The sequence below is a fragment of the Papaver somniferum genome, chromosome 7 (assembly GCF_003573695.1).
Source record: "Papaver somniferum cultivar HN1 chromosome 7, ASM357369v1, whole genome shotgun sequence".
Classification (NCBI taxonomy): domain Eukaryota; kingdom Viridiplantae; phylum Streptophyta; class Magnoliopsida; order Ranunculales; family Papaveraceae; genus Papaver; species Papaver somniferum.
Window position 1 is genome coordinate 113125776 of NC_039364.1, and position 22329 is coordinate 113148104.

The following is a 22329-nucleotide window of genomic DNA, read 5'->3' on the forward strand; positions in this document are numbered from 1 at the left end:
AACAAAATTGGCAAAGGCGAATAACAGGGATCGCAGTGATTTAAACAATAGAGTATCAAGACTAAAGAACACATACCAACTTTTAGTTTGGACGATTTCACCAAGAAACTTGGGGATTTCACCAAGGAGATATATAGCTACAAGCATCTCCTATACTTCCATATCTGTTCTCCCCACAAAGATATGATAATTAGGCACAACCTCAAAAGAACTCTCCCCATTTGATGTCATTCCCGAAAGAACAACATGAGCGACCTTTACTCTAATCACAAGAGAAGGATTTTATTGGAAATTTACAAATTTGCTCGCTAGTTACGAACAAAGTAGATTGGTATCCCAATATTTTTCTCTCTTCTCGCCAGTTACGAAAGAAGAAGTTGAAAATCGTGATCTTAATGTTAGAGGCATTAAGATACAAAATTTTCTCAAGCAAAATAATCATCGACAAAAACTATTATCTAGGCCAGTTATGAATAAAGAGAGCAATTAATGCGGCATGCTTCAACATAAAAATTAGAAATTCCTAGACATGTACGAACGTAGAGATTAAAGTTCACCACTTATTCCCTGACAGTTATGCAATTAAAGAGGAAAGCAGATTCCTAGAGAACATCTTACGAAATTCTGTAGCAGTATATTGACAAAGTGTAATCGTGGAGAGATCAATACTGCAATTCTCAAAATAGTTTACTCATCTTTTGACAAGAGTTAAGAGCTTAACCTGTGAGAACATATGAGATATTTGTTCTAATCACCAGAATATGATAGCAAAGAAGGTCAAATTCATAAAATAAGCAATACATATATATAATCCATGAATATTAGGTATTGCGAGTCATCTTCCAAAATAAAATTTAATTAAATAAACTTTAAACATGCAATATGATATTATTGGAATAGCTAATGTCACACATAAAAACTACTCCAAAAGCTAGTGTTCCTCCTTAAACAATAAGAATAAAATCCTACTGGGAGTTTCATCATTCCCGAACTCACTGTCATCAATAGGCATCAGAACATATGATTTATGAATAGAGTGTTAACTCCTTCAAGCCTTTTAGGATGTTGTTTGACAAGTATTTCTTGAAACTCAAGAGATTTCTGTAATATGTCCTTGAATCCCTGCACTTCCATCTTGGTCTTCTTACGTTCGTAGTTGTGAAGCATGTGAACGCCACAATAAGAGTTAGTCCACAACATCTGGCATTCCATGTCCCTCCAACCATTACATACTGCCATCATTAAGAGTACACACTTGCAAGAGTTTGTAGGTTCATTGTAGTCGACCAATATCCTGAACAACTCGAAGATCACTTTCTACCCTTACTTTTTTACACCAACTTTTACATTGTAATATTGTTCTTGCGAGATAGAGAAGAATTAATTAGAAAACAATACGAATAAATAACTTTCAAGCACATTTTCATAGAAGTAGATTTGGATGTATATGCATTAACAAAGTATGCAACTCACCTGTAAAACGGAGATTCAGGTAGGAGTAGGTCATTCCCAAATGCGGGTAGAATAGGTCGTTCCTGAATTTAGTTAAACTACTAGATTTTGTGCTCGTGTTACGCACCGGCAGCTCTGCAAACCTTCCACTATAACCTTATTAATTACCTGTGAATAGTTTAGTTGATAGATAATTTGTCGCAACTTTAACATTAATACATGATTGATTATGTGTGGTTCGGCTTCGGCTTCGCCTCGCCCCGATGCATTTTTTGATTAGGTGTGGCTCGACTTCGTCTCGTCTCACCCCCTCTCGATACATTTTTAATTTGGTGTCATGCGGTTTCGGCTCGCCGCCTTCTGATGCATTTTTTATTTTGGTGTACTAAGTGTGCAAATTAGTAGGTGTTTATTTATGTTCTTTCTCTTTTATAGACAATCAAAACCGGACTCATGTTGTACATCGTCATTTAGAATGGATAAACTTTGATTAATTCTTAGTTGAGCATTTTGTATAGCTTCAATACGGAGTAAATTTTAGTGAAATTGCAAATAATTATTTCAAATGCTCAGACCAAAAACCCAGTAGTTTTGCTTCAATAAGAATTAGCCTTTCATTAATTTTTGGATGAATGATTGTTAACCGCACATAGTATGTATACATTTAAAAAAAATCTTTGGAACAAAATGAACTGGATAAAAATATCACTTCTTTTATTTCGTTCTTATCCTAAAAACACTTGAGCACATCATTAAATCCAAACGGTATCTATGCACTCAACTTGAACCAAATTTGGCGACAGTAGTTTATGGCTTTACGCCTTCAACCGCGGATAGTAGTCCATGCCTTGAAGCTATCCTTCCATTATTGAATACTAAATTACCTTTGCGAATGTGCTCCACCATAGAAAGATGTGCTAAGTTTGGTTTTGGACCACCTGTAATAGACGTAGCATTGTAGAACACTTCAACAACTCTGCCCACTGCTAATTTTATAATTCATTAAAATAAAAATAAATAAGGATGCTACAGTATTGCTGATCCAAAAAGAGAAAAAAACAACAATAGTGTGGATCATAAATAAGAAGCAAACTGAGATGAGATAACCTCAAACCAAGAAAGAAAAGACTAGTTTTTTGGTATGTATACTTGAAACCTATGTAGTATCTCTGCAATTTTAGCATTTATTTTGGATGTTAGACCTCCGCTAATATGAAAAAATAGTAAGCCTAAGCAATATTTATTAACCTTTTAATCTCTAATGTGACAACAAATACATCATTAATATTTACTGACCATATTACCGCCAGTTAGAATGCTGCCTCCATATTTGGCAACACCAGCATTCTTACCACAGCTTGGTACCACTTTTTATTTATCTTTTTTGCTTCTGTAGTTGGTGTTTTTGGATGATCTTCCGTGCTTGCATTACAACTTCATGATTCCGAGTGACTTCAATGCCATAAGATATAAAAGCACCAATTATAATTTCAATACCACGTGAAGAAAGATAACCAACATGCAAATATCTTATTTCTGGTTCAATTGAGCAATGCCGAGGCACCCACCTAGGTTAAAAAAATTAAAGACATGCCTACATAATATAATCTGCTCATGACGAATCTTATAGTTTCTCGAATCAGAGCATCAATGACTGGAGATAAGCAAATGATCGAAACAATGTAGCCCGGAGATACAAAATTTTGTCCCCAAAGAATGATCATCTGTACATGAATAAGGCCTGAAACTCAGTATTTTTCCAAAAAAGGCTCAAAACTAGTTCAGATTTCACCTAGAGCATCAGTAGATGCAACAACTTCAACGACTTTCCTAGTGTAGGAGTTCTTAGACCTGAAGTTTGACGGGCATATGGAATCTTTCATACAAACAATGTTAAACCGAATATAATCTAATGCAGTGCTCCTAAGATGCTAAGATGCAAAACTCTGCCTCCTACATTTCATGAAAAAAAAACAGATAAGCAACAAATCAAATTTTATGTGCATCAGTAGCAGTAAAAGAGAAAATAGATGTACTGTGAAGTGGAGAATTTGATATTTCTTAGGTAGAAAAAAATAGGATATGGAGGTGGTTAGGAAAGTTGTAGAACATTCCAGCAGGTTTGCCATCCGAAGACTATGTTCTCCATTTAACCCCTGCGAGTCTATAAAAACCTTTTACCGAGCTTCCATAATCCTATAATACTTCAAAGAAAACAAATATAAGCAACTCATAATCATCCATACAAATCAAAGTTTAATTTGAAGCGTACTTTCCTTGAATACCCATCCCGATTTTAGACAATCATCCTACACCATATTAAAAACAAATTAAATAGTGTTTTCATATGTTCACAATGATTTCTTACGAATATTCACATTGATTTACTTGCTTGCATGTTAGTTATCCGAATTTGTAGGCACCAAATTAAATAGGGTGTCCACGCGTTTACCTTGTCTGTCTTTGAAATTACACTTTGCATCTTAAACCAATGTTACATATAAGAACCTATCATCACCTACGTAAAATAAAAAAATTAAATCAATAACAAAATAGAACAGGCATCGGAAAAAAAAAGACAAATGAAAAAAGAAAACTAAAATAACCTAGGATTTATAATTTGAATGAGAAAGATAAATTGGTAATAACACATATAGTGTAACTTGAATCCCACAATCCCCATAATGAGAGGCTAACCTGCAGAAGGTTATGGTCTCTTTTGGAATGGCTAAAGTAAGGTTATGGTCTCTTTTGGAATGGCTAAAGTATAAGATACAATGGACTGCGGAAACAGTGGAATGCGACAATGACTACTTAACTTGTATGAATTACAAAAACCACTTGCAGAAATGGTTACCTTCAGCACGTCCAGTCCCCTTTTAAATGTAATGCTAAAGTAAGAGATACGTAGACGATTATGCAGCATCTAGGGTAGCTCCAGCATGCGGTCTCTCTCTGAAAAAATTGCAAATGCAGATATATATTAGTCTAGAGAAATTAATATGACTAAGATCTCACTATTTTTTTTTTTGCATGTAGATAAAAAACATCATACCTAAACTCATGTCCAGGACCAACTAACTGATTGGCACTATTAATTGTTCACACTACCAGATGATGACATAACATTCAAGAGAACTGCAATCGTACGACGCTTCATTTCCTTTGTTGCTGAGCTTCCTATTGCGTAAGACGTATTTTCATGGCACCAAATTCAACCCACAACAGCTCTGGATCCATCACCTGGCACAGATCCAGCTATATATCCAAATCATACCATTGATTAACCAAATGTCACCGACAAAAGCACTAAATTCTTTATGAGACAGGGTTTTTAACTGAGCAAAGATTAAGATGCACAATGATGTTAGATAATCAGCAACAACTTCGAATTAGATCCACGTTAAAAAAAAAAAGACTGGTATGTGAAAAAATAAGCTTCGGATTACAAAATCTTTCCTGAAAGTAATTCTTCTGCAACACAGATTAATGGTTTTAATATGACTTAGCATTTATCTCTCCTATGCAGAACAAATGTTCCCTGCAAAATAAAAGAAAACAGATCAAATATCATGAGTGATGATAAAATCGTGATAAAGGCAGAAAAATAGGTTAGGGTTTTGTAGTAAAGATCATCATACCCTAATCCTGCCGAATGCATAATTTACGTTATTAGAACAAAAAAAAAAAAAAAACGGAATCATAAAAATCAAGAAGAAGAGACGCAGCTAGAATAGAAAGAAGAAAAGACGCAGAAAAACTTACAGGATATACAAAAGGGTTAGGATTAAAGGAAAAAAAAAACTTACAGGTTGATCTCTTGAATAAAATCGCACCTACATAAAAAACACAAAAAACCAAACACAGACAAATCAAAATCGAGAAAAAGAAGAAATGCAAACCCAATTTTTGTTTTAATGCGGAAGAGAATAGGGGTTGGGGATTACCATTCGTATTACCATTTGTTTCACAAATTAAATCCGAGAAGAGATTAGTAACATCAAAAGGGTAAATCAATGAAAAGATTACCGTAAAACTTGAACAAAGATGTGTAAGTGGTGGAGAGGCAGACACGAAGTTTGCTCTGGAAGAAAAGAACCAAGAGAGGCGGAGGCGGAGGCGAGTTTTACAGGGGGTTAGTCGTGGGAGAGTTCGAGAGATTTTAATGTATTTAGGTTTTCTCCTATTAGTCCTGAGAGAGTTTGAGGGAGTCTCTCCAAATCTCCGTTAGTCGTGGGGGAGTTTAGAAAACACCTGTTAGTCGCTGGGGAATTTAAAAAAAGCTCTTGAACTCCCTGTTAGTCATAAAACCCTACAATACTAGGGAGTTGGTTGCTTTAGAGAGTTCGAAGGAGTTTTTAGTGTATTTTGGTCTCACAACAAATCTCTCAAAAGAGTAGAGATTTGGGAAGGAGTTTGGTGCGTAGAAAACCATAGGAGAAAGAAGAGGAAACGTTTTTTTCCAGGTATGTTTTTTTTCTTCTTTGATCTCCATGATTGTTTATAATAGTTTGATTTGTGTACTATTTTGATTGTTTTTCATATCTTTGATCTCCATGATTGTTTATTTTGATTGTGTGTATAGTTTTTTTTTGTGGGTACTCTCTCTCTGTCAAAATCCTAATTTGTGGTTCAAAAGATCTTGGTAAGAAATTGCATGATTTGATTATAATGATATCTTTAAATTCAACCGTTGGAATATGATGAATTTGAGTATGTCGTAGTTTACCTTGTTATAGAAGTACAGTAAAATTTTCACGCGGATCAGGTCACGTTTGCTACTGCAAAGCTTGCACAATATATGACTATGGTCTGCTGAGTTTAAATCCCGAATAGGGGACTGATTCCTATTTATCTCATTCTCCGCTTATCGGACAAAGCTAAAATTTTAGTATGATGTTTGTATATATGAAGGTTACCTACTGTAGAAATTTCATGAAGTTCTGATCACTTTAGGTACACCAAAGTGTGAGAAATCCGGAACTGAATTCTGTATGCACGTATTGAAAGTAGTCGGGTTCTGAGTAATGTATCTTTTTAATGAACCGTTGGAATGCTATGATTTTTGAGTGTGTTATGGAATATTGAGTTGTAAGTGTACCATAAAAATTTAAAGAGGATCAGGTAAGTATTAGTACTGCAAAGATTGGACAATCTGAAACTGTGTTTTGGTGAAACAGAATTCCTTTACAGCTATCTTCATAATTTGTTATGTCATCATTCATTAATTGGCTTGCTACTTTGCATGGGTGTCATTGAGAATCACTATCACTTGTTAAGTCATCTTATTTAGACACATACTTCTCTTCTATTCTATATGCCAAAGTTCAATACAGTGGCGTACTTCATTCCGTATTGGCGTGTTTTAGCCAATTCATACGGTGCTTTTGTTGCAAGGAGTTGCTAAGGGATTTTCTTTGATTAACAATTTGGCTAAGTAGCTCCGCGTGTTAGTATTGTGTAATCTAGTATCACATTTTTTTATCATGTTTACATTAGACTGTTTGGTGTTATTACTATCCTTACTTTGTTAAGTTCTAGTATTAGTCTAAGTACTAATGTAGCTAACATGTCACACCATAGAATGGAAAAATCCAGCCAACCTGCTGAAAACAACAAGAAGAAAAAGAATGTTAGGAAGAATAAGAATACGGAACCGGAAACGGAAGTGACTACGAATTACAAACAATGGACAACTCGAGAGACTGAGAAATTATTGGAACTGTTGGTAAAAGCTACACTTGAGAAGAAGAAAGACACTAGTGGATGTTCGTGAACAAAGGGAGTTAGAATTGTATAGAGACCGTTAAATTGAAGGGAAAAAAATTATCTCGTTGCACAAAATAACATACTATTGATACATAGATATGATCATTTTCATTTATTTTTTTCTTTTAATTAAAGATCAATGTTATTTGCAAATAAGGGTTTATTATTTCTTAAAAGAGAATGAGTTAGGAGTGAAATCTCTCAAACTCCCCCAAACTCTCTCTAATAAACTCTCTCAAACTCCCTACACTCCCCCAAACTCCCTGAACTCAAAAACACAAAACTCTCTCAAACTCCCTACACTCTCTCAAACTCTCTCAAAATCCCTGAGATTTAAAATACACTCAACTCCCCCGAAATCACTCGAGGACTAACCCCCTGTTAGGGTTTTAGTTTGCTTCAGTTTTCTCTTTTCGGCGTGATAATGGAATTTTATCTTATGTTTTTTTTCTCCAGAGTGTTTATGCTGTTTTTTTAACCGAAACTGTTATTTAATGTTACATTCATATAATATAATTTGAGGAAAAGTGGAATAGTCCGCGACACCAAAGGTGTCACTAGGGGTGTCAACGGGTCCGGGTCCTCCCGGGTATCACTATACCCGGACCCGGACCTTACTTATAAAGGTCGGGTCCGGTTCCTAACGGTTCCGGGTCCGGTTCTTAAATTTGTGGACACAGAACCAGACCCGTTTAAATACCCGGGTACCCGTCGGTTCCGGGTACCCATTGGGTCTAAAGAAAATTATTTAAGAAATCCTAAAAACTTAATATATTTCTCTTTTTAGCTTGGATTTAAGTAATTTTTATAAAAAATTATTATTATTTCTTATGAATGTACTAAGTAAAGATTAAATGTAAGAGAAAAAATTTAAATGAGTAAAATATCAATGCTAAAACTAGAAAAAATACTTATAATTTTGCTAAAAACATGAATAAAAGAATGAATAAACGGGTATCCGATACCCGCGGGTACCCAATGGGTATTACCCGTTTGGACCCGTTTAAATTCGGGTCCAATCGGGTAATTACCCGCCGGGTCCTAAGTAGCTAATGGGTCCAACTTTAGGACCCGAAACCGGACCCTAATATACCGGGTTCGGTTCCGGATCCGGGTAATGGGTACCCATTGACAGCCCTAGGTGTCACTATCCATGCACAAAAACTCCAACAAAACAAATTGTTCACAAAAATCCCATTTAACATAAACTATCTATATTACCCTTCTAGTTTAAATCACTCTAATAAAAACAAAAATCAACCCCACCTTTAATTTTTATTATATGATCACCACCAACAACACACCACCAGCAATACCGCCGACCACCACCAGCAGCACCACCACCGCGCCACCACCACCTACCACCACAGCCGCCAACCACCAACGCGTCGCCACCACTATCGCATCCCACCACAACCGCAAACCACCACCGCGCCACCACCACCTGCGCCGCCAACCACCACCACCATTGCCGCCGCCACCGCCCGCCTCCAACCACTATCGCTCCACCACCACCGCCGCCTCTTCCAACCACCGCCGCCAACACCGACAACTACCATCGCGCCGCCACCATCGCCGCCAACCACCACAGTGCCACCACCACCACCGTCGCGCCACTACTGCTGCCGCCGACCACCACCACCAACCAGTTGCCACCGCCACAAAAAATGAATTTAATTGATCAAATATTCAACAAAAAAATGATGAAACCAAACAGAAAAAATGATGAAACCGAAATTGGTTTCATCATTTTTCCCCATATTGACACTTCACCAACACAAACTTCAATTATGAAACCAAACACGCCGAATTCCAAGTCAGCCAAATAAACTAGGAAAAAATCAAGTGAAACCAAAATTTGGTTTCGTCGTAAAAGAAACAACAAGTAGAAGCAATGAAATTCAAAATTAGAAGCAACCAAAACTCGTTTCAACATAAATTACAGTATCACCAACAAGATTGGTTTCGTCGACATAAAAGTACATATTAGATGAAACCAAAACCGGTTTCAACAAAAAAAAAAATATTATTATATCACCAACGAATTGGTTTCGTCGAAAAAATTAGCAAAAATTAGATGAAACCAAATCATAAATACGATGAAAACAATTTTGGTTTCATCATAAACAAGATGAAACCATAATTGGTTTCCGCCAAATAATTCAACATACATATTCTGCAACTTATCATCATTTTAAAATATGTAAAGTGTCCCGCACCGTGTTACTTTCTACGTTTGGATGACAAACGACAAATACAATGAGGGGTTAGATAAAAATGTCACCTGCCATGCACTTCCTGTTGCATTTTATTTTCCTCTTAAATTTCTCCATCTTTTCTCACCATATTTTCTCTATTCATTTTCCAAACTAGATCAATAAGTTCCTGATCCATTATGTATATGTATTCCATCGTCGAGACACACACAATTCATAAACTCAAAAATCGCAAAAACTAGGTGATCAAATAACTATCTTTATTGAGATAGGAGGAGGAGTTCCAACTGAAAGTGAATCTTTAGAATCAACATTTTGGAAGCTCATTAAATATCAAACACAAAATCAACATTCCCATCTCGTCTAATATCATGAGGGTAAAGAATAAGATGTTACCAATGAGGTTTTACATCCTTTGTTAGCACCGCAACCACCACCACCAACACCAGCATCCTCATCGCCTCCGCCAACCGACATCCTCAACGCCGCCATCCCTATTGATGCCAACGCGACTATCACAATGACATCAGTTTGGTTGACAAAAAAGAAATAAAAATTAGATGAAACCAAAATTGGTTTCAGCAAAAAAAATAAAATCATATCACCAAAAAGATTGGTTTCGTCCACAAAAACTAACAAAAATTAGATGAAACAAGAATTGGTTTCAACAAAATGGAACACTAATATAAACAGTTGGGAAATTATTTTAACAATAACAACATAAGCTTACTATTTACACAGTATAAAAACATTTACTTCCTTCACGGTTTTTTCACATTTTAAAAGGAAGCCAACCCTTATTATTGCCTTTACTTCTTTTAGTATTTACACGACAACATCCTTCTTGTTGCCTTAGTTTACTTCCTTACAATTCACACATAAATGATCCCTAAGTTAACTCTCGGTATCTATTCACAGTATAATCAACAAGATTGGTTTCATCGACATAAGCTCGAAAAAGGAAACAATGAAATTAATAAACTATGATTCCTTAGGTACAACTTCAAATACAACATCAAATGCATCACATTAGGATCAAGATACTAAAGTAACAAATAAAATGAAGGACATACCAACTAATTTGGGGAAAGTCTGGCCGTACAACCCAATTACCAATCTACCTGCAGAAAATGCAAAAAGCAGTACTCAATTACACACAAAAGTTATTAGACACAACAGAAAAGTAATACCAAAAATAAGAGCTTGTATATATATATATATATATATATATATATATATATATATATATTTATAATTACACACAAAAGTTACTAGACACAAAAGTTAATAGGAATAAACAGAAAAGTAATACCAAAAATAAGAGCTTGTATATATATATATATAAGAAGATAAGATATATTGGAAAGATATTAGATTTATTTGCATATAAGTGAATAATCAAGTTGAGATGACCAAATTTCTAATAAAACGTGGCTTCTTATGCATAAAATGGATCATGGATTGCATGGTAGTTGCATTTTTTCAGTACCAAAACTACCAAGTGACCTAATGTATGGTTATAATCCTTCTTCGAATAAATATAACTCTACTTATTTTATACTATCCTCATTTTTTTACAAGTGCTTGAATACTTTCATACATTTCCACCTGAATGAACCTGTTAAAACCCAATTATCACTTTGAAAAATACGAGATACCCACGGTATTCGTGGATACATAAAATTGGAACAACCAAATAGAGAGATCATAGTCGTGATTTTGTATTTAATTTGATCTCCAGTAGGTTTTGTTTATTTGATGCAGGAATAAACCAACTAAATAATAATGGAGACTAAGTGGAGACTAAGGAAAGTCTTAATCACATCTTAGTCCCACATTGCTTACTACCTCCTTATGATCCTAATATATAAGGTGTGGAGCCACTCCACTCATTTCCAATTGGTTTTGAGTTGGAAGCCCACACACTTCTATCATGGTATCGGAGCTAGGCCCTGAATGCGACGTAAGACCCGTGTAAGACCCGGAAGACCTAAAAGGCAGGGCAGCCAAACGGGCAACCATACAGGGATCCACGTTGTAGAGGTCTCAAGAGCCCTACACGTGGAGGGGGCATAATGGAGACTAAGTGGAGACTAAGGAAATTCTTAGTCACATCTTAGTCCCACATTGCTTATTACCTCCTTACGATCCTAATATATAAGGTGTGGAGCCACTCCACTCATTGCCAATTGGTTTTGAGTTGGAAGCCCACACACTTCTATCAAATAAAACTAGCATAAGGTGACTCCATATGATATTTCATTGATTATAAACAATAAAAAACGAAGATCGAGTTTGAATCTTCATCATTCTTCAATACCCTAGATCTAATTCATCAAATCAACAAACCGATTGAAATTCGTGACCAATTTTTTGACATTTAACTTCAAAAATAGATAGATTGAGAATAAAAATTACATTAATCTTACACGAAAATTAAATCAAATCTCTAGATTTAATTTGATTTCACCTTTTTCTTTTCCCTGATTCGCATTCTCGATCTGTATTTTATTTACGTTGGTACAAAAGTAGAAGGATGAGGTGCTACTGTTGGTGGTGTTGGTGGTGGGGAAAAAAATAAAGAGACGGAGGATATCGTTGATTTGGTGATGGTGAGGAAGGAAGAAGAAGAGATGTTGTTAGTGGTCGGAGAAGAGGAGGCGGTGGAAAAAAGAAATGAAATAAAAAGAGGAGGAGACGACAAAGAAGAAGAATAAAAAATCATGGGAGGGTGGCTATGGAATTAATAGAAAATTTGAATGATCTAATTTAAAGTTTATAAAAAATATGGGGTTTTTGTATCAATTTTGTCTAGTATGGAGTTTTAACGGATCACAACTTATGGCCGGAGATTTTATATCATATTTATGTTCACCTTGGTGTTTTATCACTTATTATGAAAATGGAATGGAGAATTTTCAAGGGGGCGGGGACGCTCATCCAAAGGTGGGTATTCTCACCGCACGACGTGGAGGCTTATATGACTTAGGGGTTTAAAGGATTAGGATTTTAGTTTCTTCAGTTTTCTCTTTTCGGCGTGATATGAAATTTTATTTTATGTTTTTTTTCTCCGAAGTGTTTATGCCATTTTTTTAACCGAAATTGTTATTTAATATTACGTTCGTATAATTTGAGGAAAAATGGAATGGCGAATTTTCAAGGGGACGGGGACGCTCACCCAAAGGTGGGTATTCTCACCGCGCGGTTTGATTTGATGATTCCCATATCGATATGGTGTAAAATCTTGCGTAACACCTCGTTAAGTCTCGAGCGACAGGATTACAAACAGAAAAAGGATACGAAAAGAGTAGATGTCCCATTTCTCGAGACGGTTTGGACAAAAATAGACGTTACTGGGAGCCTCGGACGCTTTTATGAACGAGTAAGCCAGATAAATTTCATCTTACATGTATTATACAAAAATGATACAGGAACTCAAAGTGATCAATGTGGATGTAATTTAATACTCTAGATATCCTAGACTGGTAACACTAGTAAAAAAATGGATGAGGACCTAAAATAGGTATACAACAATGGGGACCATTATCCTCAAAAGTTCAATTTTGTTCGAAACATTTGAGATATGACTTTTCGTGGTGCTGGATCATCTAGTCCTCTGTCCCGCTGCCCAGATGTGAAGTACAGCCAACCTTCCCAGTAACCCACAAGAGTGGTTTTTACCCGGAAAGGCATCTTCCCAACCACACTCCATTTCTGTAAAAATTACAAACATCAGCTCTTCTTTCTAACAAAATTTAAGACGAGGGAATAAAAGGCGGGAAAAAGGAGGAAAAGGGACATAACAACTTTACTGCAGATTCCCATACCTGTGTATCCAAATTAAATCGGAACACTTCACCAGTCAAGATCATCTTTTTGGTAACAGGGTGCTTATCAGTTGTACCTCCCACGATAACAATGGAATTATTGACAACAGTCCATGCAAATTCTATATGGGAATCAGGTTTTGGCATGGAAGGCAATTCCTTCCACTTCATCTCATCATCCAACATGTAAACATCACCATACACTACCTGGATACAACATAAGAATAGGTGAGAGCTGAAAGCTAAAGAAATATGTAAGATCACAGGAGAAGGTAGAGCAGATGATATAACTGAGTACTGAAATGGTTATATGCCAAACATATTATTTCCCATCACAAACCATTTAACAATTCAGGAGGCATCATAAAACATACCTCATGCCTACGGGAACACTTAAATATAGGTGATCCAGGTTTGGCCATGAAATCACCTTCTTGACCACCAATTACATACAGCCGGTCATCAACTACAACACAAGCTCTGCAAGGTGAATTTCAAATGAAATAACATAAGTTTGATAACGCCAGAGGAATCATTATTTTTATCCAATAATTACATGCCTATACTGTATAGAGTCTATACCATCAAACAGATTTTAAACAATGAGTAAGAACTCAGCAAAATAAAAAAGACCGGCAGGAAAAATGAATAATGCAAACCTGTGAGGGCCTCCGCGGGGTATAGGTATTTCAGTTCGCCACTCTTTTTCTAAGACTTTTCCATCCTTTACGGAAATAGTCCAATGTTCTAGTGCAGGTTCATGACGATCCTCCTTGCTACCACCCATCACATGCAGCCTCCCTCGCCAAAGTGTGGTTGCTGGGGCATATCTGAAATTATCAAATTAGAATTCTCCCTTCCAATAGTGAACTTCAAAACTTAACAATTATACTTCTCACTAGTTCTTATAATCTTATTAGTAAAAAATTCTCATAGCAATAAAGAAATAGAATCAAAGCCAGTAATAGTTTTAGCAGTCTTTAAGGGAGGACTGGAGGTGTCGCATATTTTGCATCACCAGATCAAACATACCCTGCCAAGTCTTACATATATTATGAGAATATGCCTACTCTTGAAGAACGCAGTCTTTGTAATTAGCATGGTTGGGGAAACCCGTAACACTATACTATCTGAAATATGTGTCTCTAACTTTTGGATTTATTATAAATGTTTGTAAATATTTGCAAAAGCTAAAGTATGTTTCATAGTGAGACTAGATGTGCTTACTTAAAACCATGCAATGTTTCAAAACCAGGAACTAAATGTGCTTTGAGGAATCGATCGAGACATTACCTAGGTACTGGTAAAGAAGGCATGTCTCGCCATATTTTGGTCTTTGTATCCAACACGAACGTACGGGCTGTAGGTCCTCTACATTGTGGACCATATTGCCCTGTGACTATGTAAATGTATCTGCCATCTGTTACCATTCCCAAATGTGAATGTGCCATTTCTTTTGGCATTGGGAAACTTCCACCCCAGGTATTATCTGTAAAATTATAAATATCGACATGGGAATGCACCTGCAATATAAAAAGAAATGTAAGACCAGGTGATTAGTATGAACTATGGAACAAATCAAATTTATAATGTGTCAAAGAAGTGTTAGGGCTTCGAACACAACTAACTTTGTTTATATGTCTCACCATGCCTTGCTACCAGTGAAAAAAAAAATGAAGAAAAGCTTCCTCAATTTTAATAAAGCTTACAAAAGTATCACGATTTTCAGTTTGGAGACTAAACAGGCAACAGGAAGGTGACTCATTGCAGTTGTTACATCTTTTATGCCTCCATATCTATAAACCTCGAAATAAACAACATCATACAAAGAAAAGTGCAATAGCAGGAAACCCAAGCATTGTGGCAACGGCAAACAAAAAGTAGCTAACTTAAAGTTTCTGAATCAACACATGTCCTTTAAAACATATTATTCTCTAAAAGAAATTGACAAGAAATGTTTAAACACAATATCACAAGTGCAAGCAATGCAAGACGACAAAGTTATCACTAATGGTGTGTCAATTTAACCATCAAACAACGATATTTCTAAGAGGAATTTCATCGAATACAATTATATCAAACCATCTCAATGAATAAGCCAAAAAATGATGTTTTTTTTACTTGGTTCCTAGAAAATTTAAACATAAGTAAGAACGCTCACATTATCAATGTTAGCGTAACCTGCAAATACAAACAACAGATTCTTAATCTGTATAGCTGCCCCATCGAGCCGAGGAACCGGCGCTGATGCCATTTCTTCCCATTCTAATTGTGGTGCATCTATATCAGCAAAAGTTGCTGATAGAAATCTTTTTGGATCTTTATGAGTAGAATTCTTATTCTTATAACTCTACAAAAAAATCCACCCCAAAAGAAAACACAGTTAGAAACAATAAATTAAACAACAATAAAAAACATGGGGTTTGATTGATCCAGAAATTTATTTACCTTTGGGGAATTGGGTATGATAATATTTGGTGGCGATTCATTATCAATAACCCAATTAGATAAATAAGAAGTAGATGAAGCCCATAAGAAATCGACGATGAGGGCAATACCAAGAAGAGCTGCACAAGCTAAGAGAATGATGAGTTTTGATGTTGAACTATGCTTTGTATTGTTATTAGGTCTCGCCATTTCATTGGAATTGGAATACCTAAATGAATGAACCAGAGAGAAATGGTGTGAGATTTTAAGAAAGACGAGGAGTATAAATCTGGGTAAGGGGAAAGCGCGGGCGCTAATGGTATTTTGATGTCGGTCGGTGAAATCAAAATCCCACTTCGCTACCCAAATTTTTCTCTTTTTCTCTCTGTTTTCCTGCTTTATTCTCAGATGATCCAGAAATGTTTAACAAAATAATAAAGAGATGTTATTTAATGACCTCTCTTTTGTTTTTATCATGTTCGCAGTGCGGCAGTGCCCATATACGTTATATACAGCCATACAAGACCCTTTTGAAAAAATTACTTGGGAGCGCTTGGGTAAAAATTTTTTTTACTTGGGATGTTGAGATTATTCAGCTGGTTTTGAGTTGAGTTATCTAAATCTTGCATTATATAAACGTGAGGGGCGGTTTATACCTTAGCGAGGGCCACTCCACTCATTGTCATAAAGTTTTGAGTCGATGCCCATATTTTAACAGAGGCAGACAAAATGCCTCGTAGAGACAAATGATTATTTGTGTGTTTTCTATTCTCATCTAAAACAGAAGTCGAATGAGATGGGAGTTTTGGGTACTAACTACTCCATAGTGGTTTCTTTTGTGGCTAACTTATTTACCTTGGTTATTAGTTCCCACAACCCTTGTTGAAGTCATGGTTTTTCTCGAGAAATTTTTTGATGGGGGAGTTTTTTTGTAGGGGGCATGGGGGACGAATAATGTGTTGACACATGTCTTTGATTTCCATGAATTCTGCCCTTCAAAAAATGCCCCCATCAAAAATTTTCTCGTTTTTCTCCTTGATGTAGATTCAGGATTCCAATGCATTGCTCATAAGTCATTGATTCATTCCAAGGCATTGCCGATTTTGTGGGAGACCGGAGCATATCTAATCCAATTTATCCAAATTCATCATAATCATTATGAATGCCAAAAACACCAGATTGTGATATTTTAACTTTAAGGTTCATGATTGAAGAAAAACCTTATGATTTATGAAGCACATAAATAGCTTCTTACAGACATTTGTTTAAGAAGTAACTTTGAATCAAATTTAAAATTTCGTACTGAATAGTTGAGGAAGAACGTGAAAATTTATCATCATAAATATAATGACCGGCTCTTAGAAATGATGAACAAACAAATACTAAATCAAAATTTTAATAATTAAAGAACAAGGTTTTCAGACAAAGATGAAGAAAAGTAATAATACAGAAACAAGAATTAATAGTTAGTAGTTGATATTACATGATTAGATGACTGACTATTACATTGTTTTCAAACACTTCATCTTTACCAGCAGCGTGAAGGCAGTTTAATGGAGAATGATGAAGGTAAGTGACCAGTTCTTCTCATATAATCAGCCTTTTCAGCAGTTTTTGCAGCTTGTTCATTCAGTTTTGCCTCCGCATTTGACAGTTTTTCTTCTGCAATTCTTCTTGTTGCCGCAAGTTTGTTAGTCAGCTTTTCTTGGGCTCGAGATTTCAACCGTTCTGCTTTCACCTACACATACAGAATAAGAATGCCACATGAGAATTTATTTGAAGTTTCATCGAAAACTTGTTTTCTTAGTTTGTCTGGGGCACAAACTAAACTGAGTTACAGGAAAGAACTGTTTTTAGCTTTACGTCTAATTAAAAACAATAAGTAAAAGTGCAAGTAAAATGAAAATACCTCAACCCTTCTCATTTCCATCTCAGCTTTACGTTTTTGATGGTTTTCCCAAGCTTGTATCTTCACTTCTTCGCGCTTGCACCTGTAAACTACACACTGTTAACTAAAGGTCTGCAGAGCTGGAACAAGGAATCTGGAATTAGCTATGAAAGATGTCTGACTGGATATTAGTTTCGAAAGCTATGAACCATACAAATCTAGAAAACAGCGGGTAGTACCATATGGTGAACGAAACGCTACTAGATAGATCATAGATTCACCAAGCAGTTGTACAGAACATGGTCGAAACAGTTGCTGCAAAAAACTATTTGAACAAAAATCCTGATAAATCACCTTGCCATATATTTTGCACGTTCTGCCTCGTCCCAAGCCATCGCCCGAGTTTCTAGAGGATTAGGCTTTCTTGATTGCTCTACATTCTTGTTTTCGTATACCTGACACGCATGAGATTCTTCTTCTACTCTGTTTGGCCATCTGTTCGCGCCGCTATCCCTACCAAAATGCATGACTTGATCAGTTCTGGTATCTGTTGATGCAAGAGCAGATTGGTAGCTATCCATAGATTGTACCCCTACTTGACATCTCTCTGGAGTAGATGATCTGGAAGAGATAGGACTTCTAGCTGCAGGGCTTCTAGTTGCAGGAGTCCGAGTTCTCATTGGAGTACCTGTTCTAGAAGGTTCTTGACTTGCAATGGGAGTCATTTCCGTCCCCATATCTCTCACACAGATCGACCGGATAGCTGATGCTGCCTCTTCCGAAGCCATATTAATTCGCCAGATAGTTTGATTCGAATCAACATTTTTTGTCTCCCCTTCATCTTGGATTGCAATTCTTGGATCTTCACACCGTTCATCATCACTACTATGAGAAGAATCTTTCTCCCTTTGAGGGACAGAATCAATCAAGCTGCTGTCATCAGCATTAGAATTACGTGGTTTGGTTTTTGAGTGAGTTCTTTCTCCTCTTGACAATCCACTAAGCCATTTTTGAGCATCATCCCATTTCGACGGAGTCGGTTTACCTAAAGCCATTCGATGATGAGAACTGCCGCGATTCACTCTATTTCCTTTATGAAACTCAAAATTAGTAGCATTATTATTGCTTAAAACCACCTCTTTCGATCCGTAAATACATCCATTCTCTTCCATCGGTTTCACCCCCATAGGTTTCATTCTGTAACACCGATCTGACCGAAATAAACAAACAACACTTGATACTGGTACTACTCAAATTCTACTTGGTGTATAACATTCTTCCACTTTCCCGTCCCGTTTCGGTAAATCATTCTATAGCATTGTCAGATTGGAACTATACCTCCATTGTCTCTTAAATCATGCATAAAGTTCTGACTTACCATAGACAAATAAATGAGTACTAGACAATGGAACAGATATGTTACAGATCTTATTGTGAATCTTACTCGCAAATTATCTAAGATCTTAAACAGAGAAAGTATGAAATCTTAACACCAACATACCTTGTAGATTCAAGAATTGCTTACTTCAACACCAATTATCCTCGACCAAATGCCCATATAATATTCTTGAATGTAAACACACCCAAACTCAGATCTCACGAAGTCCAACTAGTTACAAAAGCACAAAACATGAAAAGAATTTGCAAGCATTGAAACCTTGAGAAGGGTCTCTTCTTAAATTCTTTCAGAAATTAAATCAAATACTATATGCTCATCACTGCATAATCAAACCACAAATTCCAAAATCCTTAATATGAATCGCCAAACCACGCAAATTTAATAGACCCAGATTGTATTTTTATCTTGTTGAATCACTGATAACAAAACCAATGAATATTTTTGTAAGAGAAAGGAATCACTATGTATTAAAGGAATCACTGTACACACAACCAGACAGAAAACAGAGCAGAACTACCAGCCAACTAAACACAAATCCAAGAAAAAGGGTTTTTTTGCAGAAATGTAAAAAGTTTCTATACAGTGAATGAAAAACCTTAAAAACCCATGTTACACTTTACAGAACTGTAAAAAGTGTTAAAAGATGTGAAAACAAGATCTATCAGACTGGAAAAAACCCCAGAAAATAAAATGAACATTTACAGTAAGATAAAATAAAGGGCCCAAAAATGAACACATTGGAAATAGTGAGCCTTTATTTTCTTTCTTTTTTTACTGAAGATTGAACCCACGATGAAGAATCTTGAAAAGAGTTGCTGTAAATATGAAAAAGATTCATATTGTACTCTGTACCAGCTCTGTTTCCCATATGAATGAAAAAACGGAGGGAGAGAAATTAAAGGAAAAGAAAATGCAAATATTTTTGAAATATCAGTAACAGCTACTGGCCGTTAATAAATAACACGTGTATGGTGGTTACTTGTGTGTATACAGTTCTGCGTACTTCACGTGGAGTTGATGGGTCCATTACTGTGATTGTCTAAAGTAATTACTTAATAATTAGATTTCTGGCAGAAGAATTCAGATCAAAATGGGAGTGAGGCTGTGAGAGTGCGAAAATGGTCCTGTCTGATCTGACCAACTAGCCTTAATTGGGTCAACATACAATTCACCATATTAAATTAGACTTTTTAGTAGTACTATGTTTATGGGTCATGACTCATGAGTTTAATGGTATTTTGATTTTTGATTTTCATGGCTATGATCTTAGGTTAATCATATGACAATCAAGAAACGAAGATTTTTTTGTTGAGCCATGTGGATGAACAAACACGTTTTTGCACTGTGGTAAATCAGAATAAAATCAACAAATTTTGTTTTTTAGGAATCCAAGATCGGGGATATTGAAACTAATTGGGGATAGTGGAAAAAGAAAAAACCTGGATCCAAATAATAAATCAGGGTCACCTCTTATCTTAATATTTTACATAATTCCTAATCTACCCCTTACTAATCAGGTTTAGGTTTAGTGCATAATTATAATAAGGAAAAATCTTAAGTTTTTGTTAAAAGATTAGTGTGTACTTTTATTTGTATTTGGGTGAGTGAGGTGATGGTAGAAGGAGGGAAAAAATATTTGAGAGAGAACCTTTTTTGGTGAAAATGGAAGATGATTGTGAAGAGAGAATTGTTGCTAAGAGGTTGATAATTTGATTTTTTTTTCTTTGAATCCACTATTTTTGCAGCTGAAAAAGCTCGGTGCCGGCATAGAAGTGGTAAGCAGCCATACCGGCATGGTATTCATACTACGTTCATGCCGGCGCACTCAATATCCGACATGGTATTCAACCAAAAAACTATGTCGGTACAAAACTATACGGGGGGAGGGGGGGTAGCCCCTCCCGGCTGTGTTCGACTTGACAGGTCAGGTCCCGGGGGTCTAGGGGCAGCGCCTCGTAGAATTTTTTTCTGGTTTGGAAATTCAAAACCTATTCCGTTTTGAAATTTTTCTGGTTTTGATCAGTCCACTGCCGGCATTGATAGGATGTTCTCGAGCATGCCGGCACCATTTTCCGGCATAGTATGTTGCTTAAATTTCTTTTCCGGCACATGATGTGAAATATCCAGAAAATGAGAAAAAAAATTCACTTGACCACCGGCATTGATAGATTTCTATCGAGCATGCCGACATTTAGTTATGGCATTGAATGTTAGTTACCAAGCACTGTCGGCACCATTTTCCGGCATGGTCTCCATCACTTCTGGCGATGTAAAAAAAAAATTTCCGACATGGTCTTCATCACTACCGGCATGGTTTTCATCACTTCCGGCATGGTCTTCGTCACTTCCGGCATGGTCTTCATCTATACCGGCATGGTCTTCATCACTTCCGGTATGTCTTCATCACTTCTGGCATGGTCTTCATCATTTCCGGCATGGTCTTTATCACTTCCGGTATGGTCTTCATCACTACCTGCATGGTCTTCATCACTTCCGAATGTAAAAAAAAGATCAAAGTGAGAAGCCGACAGAGAAGGAGAAGAGAATTTGAAAGGGAGTGGGGAAATTTTAGAATTTGAAAGGGAATAGGAAATATTTAGGTTTCAAAACCCTAACCCTGAAAGAGATTAATAAGAAGTGAAGATGAAAATGGAGGATATGATTTTGTTTTTTGATTTTAAGTTTTTTGATTTTTATTTTGAGGGAAGGGTATCCTAGTATTTTTGCCCCCCAAAAACACCCCTTAGCAGACATTATTGGTTGGGGGAAGTAATTTATATCCCCAATCGTGGGTTCTTTTTTAGGGTCCCATTACGATTTCTTTTTAATATAAAATCTTTGGTAGGGTAGTCTTTGGTAGGGTAGAATTAAAGTTTAAAAAATCGGATTTAGGTGAGATAAAATAGGATAAAGTGAGATAAAATAAGATAAAGTGAGATAAAGATTAGTAAAATAATATTTGGGAAACAAAATTTGAAGTGAGCATTTTGGGGAAAAATACAGACGATTTTGGTAGAAACGCCCGGGGATTTTATTGGTCCGCGCGTATTTTGTAGGCCCGCGCGTCTCTCCATTGAACGCCCGGTTGATCTACTGCCTCACTCAACAAACCCAATAAACCAACAAATTGGTTTTTCCATCCATTTTTCATGTTTGTTGAGTCCATAGTGGGAGCAAAATGAACAAACTTGTAGTTTGTTGAGTCCATAGGAACTGCTCTTAGATCAGCATTTTAGACTAGAACAGTGTTGTCATGGTGGGGAGGGCCGACCGAAGAGAAACAAAACACCGCTGCAATTGATTGTAAAAGAAATTTTGTGCCAGAAGTGTATCACTTTTCTGAAGCGGATA

General features: G+C 36.3%; 2 protein-coding genes and 2 long non-coding RNA genes across 8 annotated transcripts; all 4 read right to left on the reverse strand.

Moving 5' to 3' along the window:
• Positions 1-2145: 2145 nt before the first annotated feature.
• Positions 2146-5574, reverse strand: LOC113298165. Of its 5 annotated transcripts, XR_003334039.1 has the most exons (8): positions 5400-5574; positions 5262-5288; positions 4508-4993; positions 4310-4407; positions 3905-3970; positions 3021-3761; positions 2749-2904; positions 2146-2390 (listed from the first exon to the last, which is right to left on the reverse strand). It is a non-coding gene; the product is annotated as an uncharacterized LOC113298165 (long non-coding RNA). The 5 variants fall into 5 exon arrangements; XR_003334037.1 differs by having other exon boundaries at positions 2146-2904; XR_003334036.1 differs by having other exon boundaries at positions 2749-3761.
• A 4311-nt stretch (positions 5575-9885) lies between these two features.
• On the reverse strand, positions 9886-11957 carry LOC113297262. Its single transcript, XR_003333411.1, has 3 exons — positions 11908-11957; positions 10511-10558; positions 9886-9949 (listed from the first exon to the last, which is right to left on the reverse strand). It is a non-coding gene; the product is annotated as an uncharacterized LOC113297262 (long non-coding RNA).
• An 850-nt stretch (positions 11958-12807) lies between these two features.
• LOC113298166 (kelch repeat-containing protein At3g27220-like) lies at positions 12808-16113 on the reverse strand. Its single transcript, XM_026546856.1, has 7 exons — positions 15713-16113; positions 15426-15614; positions 14558-14787; positions 13924-14094; positions 13639-13744; positions 13265-13471; positions 12808-13151 (listed from the first exon to the last, which is right to left on the reverse strand). Exons 1-7 carry the CDS (start codon positions 15899-15901, stop codon positions 12987-12989), a joined length of 1257 nt encoding a protein of 418 aa, XP_026402641.1. The 5' UTR covers positions 15902-16113; the 3' UTR covers positions 12808-12986.
• Positions 16114-17059: 946 nt separating this feature from the next.
• Positions 17060-19806, reverse strand: LOC113298167. Its single transcript, XM_026546857.1, has 4 exons — positions 19081-19806; positions 17934-18948; positions 17601-17682; positions 17060-17429 (listed from the first exon to the last, which is right to left on the reverse strand). The coding sequence occupies exons 2-4, from the start codon at positions 18773-18775 to the stop codon at positions 17220-17222; spliced, it is 1134 nt and encodes a 377-aa protein (XP_026402642.1). The 5' UTR covers positions 18776-18948; positions 19081-19806; the 3' UTR covers positions 17060-17219.
• Positions 19807-22329: the final 2523 nt, after the last annotated feature.

Bases quoted from the DNA above. Each gene is read 5' to 3' on its own strand.
- LOC113298166 (XM_026546856.1), bottom strand. From the start codon at position 15,901: ATGGCGAGACCTAATAACAATACAAAGCATAGTTCAACATCAAAACTC. The intron at 15,615-15,712 runs GTAAATAAATTT...ATTTTTTTGTAG, and splicing joins TCATACCCAATTCCCCAAAG to AGTTATAAGAATAAGAATTC. The intron at 14,788-15,425 runs GTGAGCGTTCTT...TTTATATTGCAG, and splicing joins GTTACGCTAACATTGATAAT to GTGCATTCCCATGTCGATAT.
- LOC113298167 (XM_026546857.1), bottom strand. From the start codon at position 18,775: ATGAAACCTATGGGGGTGAAACCGATGGAAGAGAATGGATGTATTTAC. The intron at 17,683-17,933 runs GTGATTTATCAG...TGTAGTTTACAG, and splicing joins CGTGCAAAATATATGGCAAG to GTGCAAGCGCGAAGAAGTGA. The intron at 17,430-17,600 runs GTATTTTCATTT...CTGTATGTGTAG, and splicing joins TGGAAATGAGAAGGGTTGAG to GTGAAAGCAGAACGGTTGAA.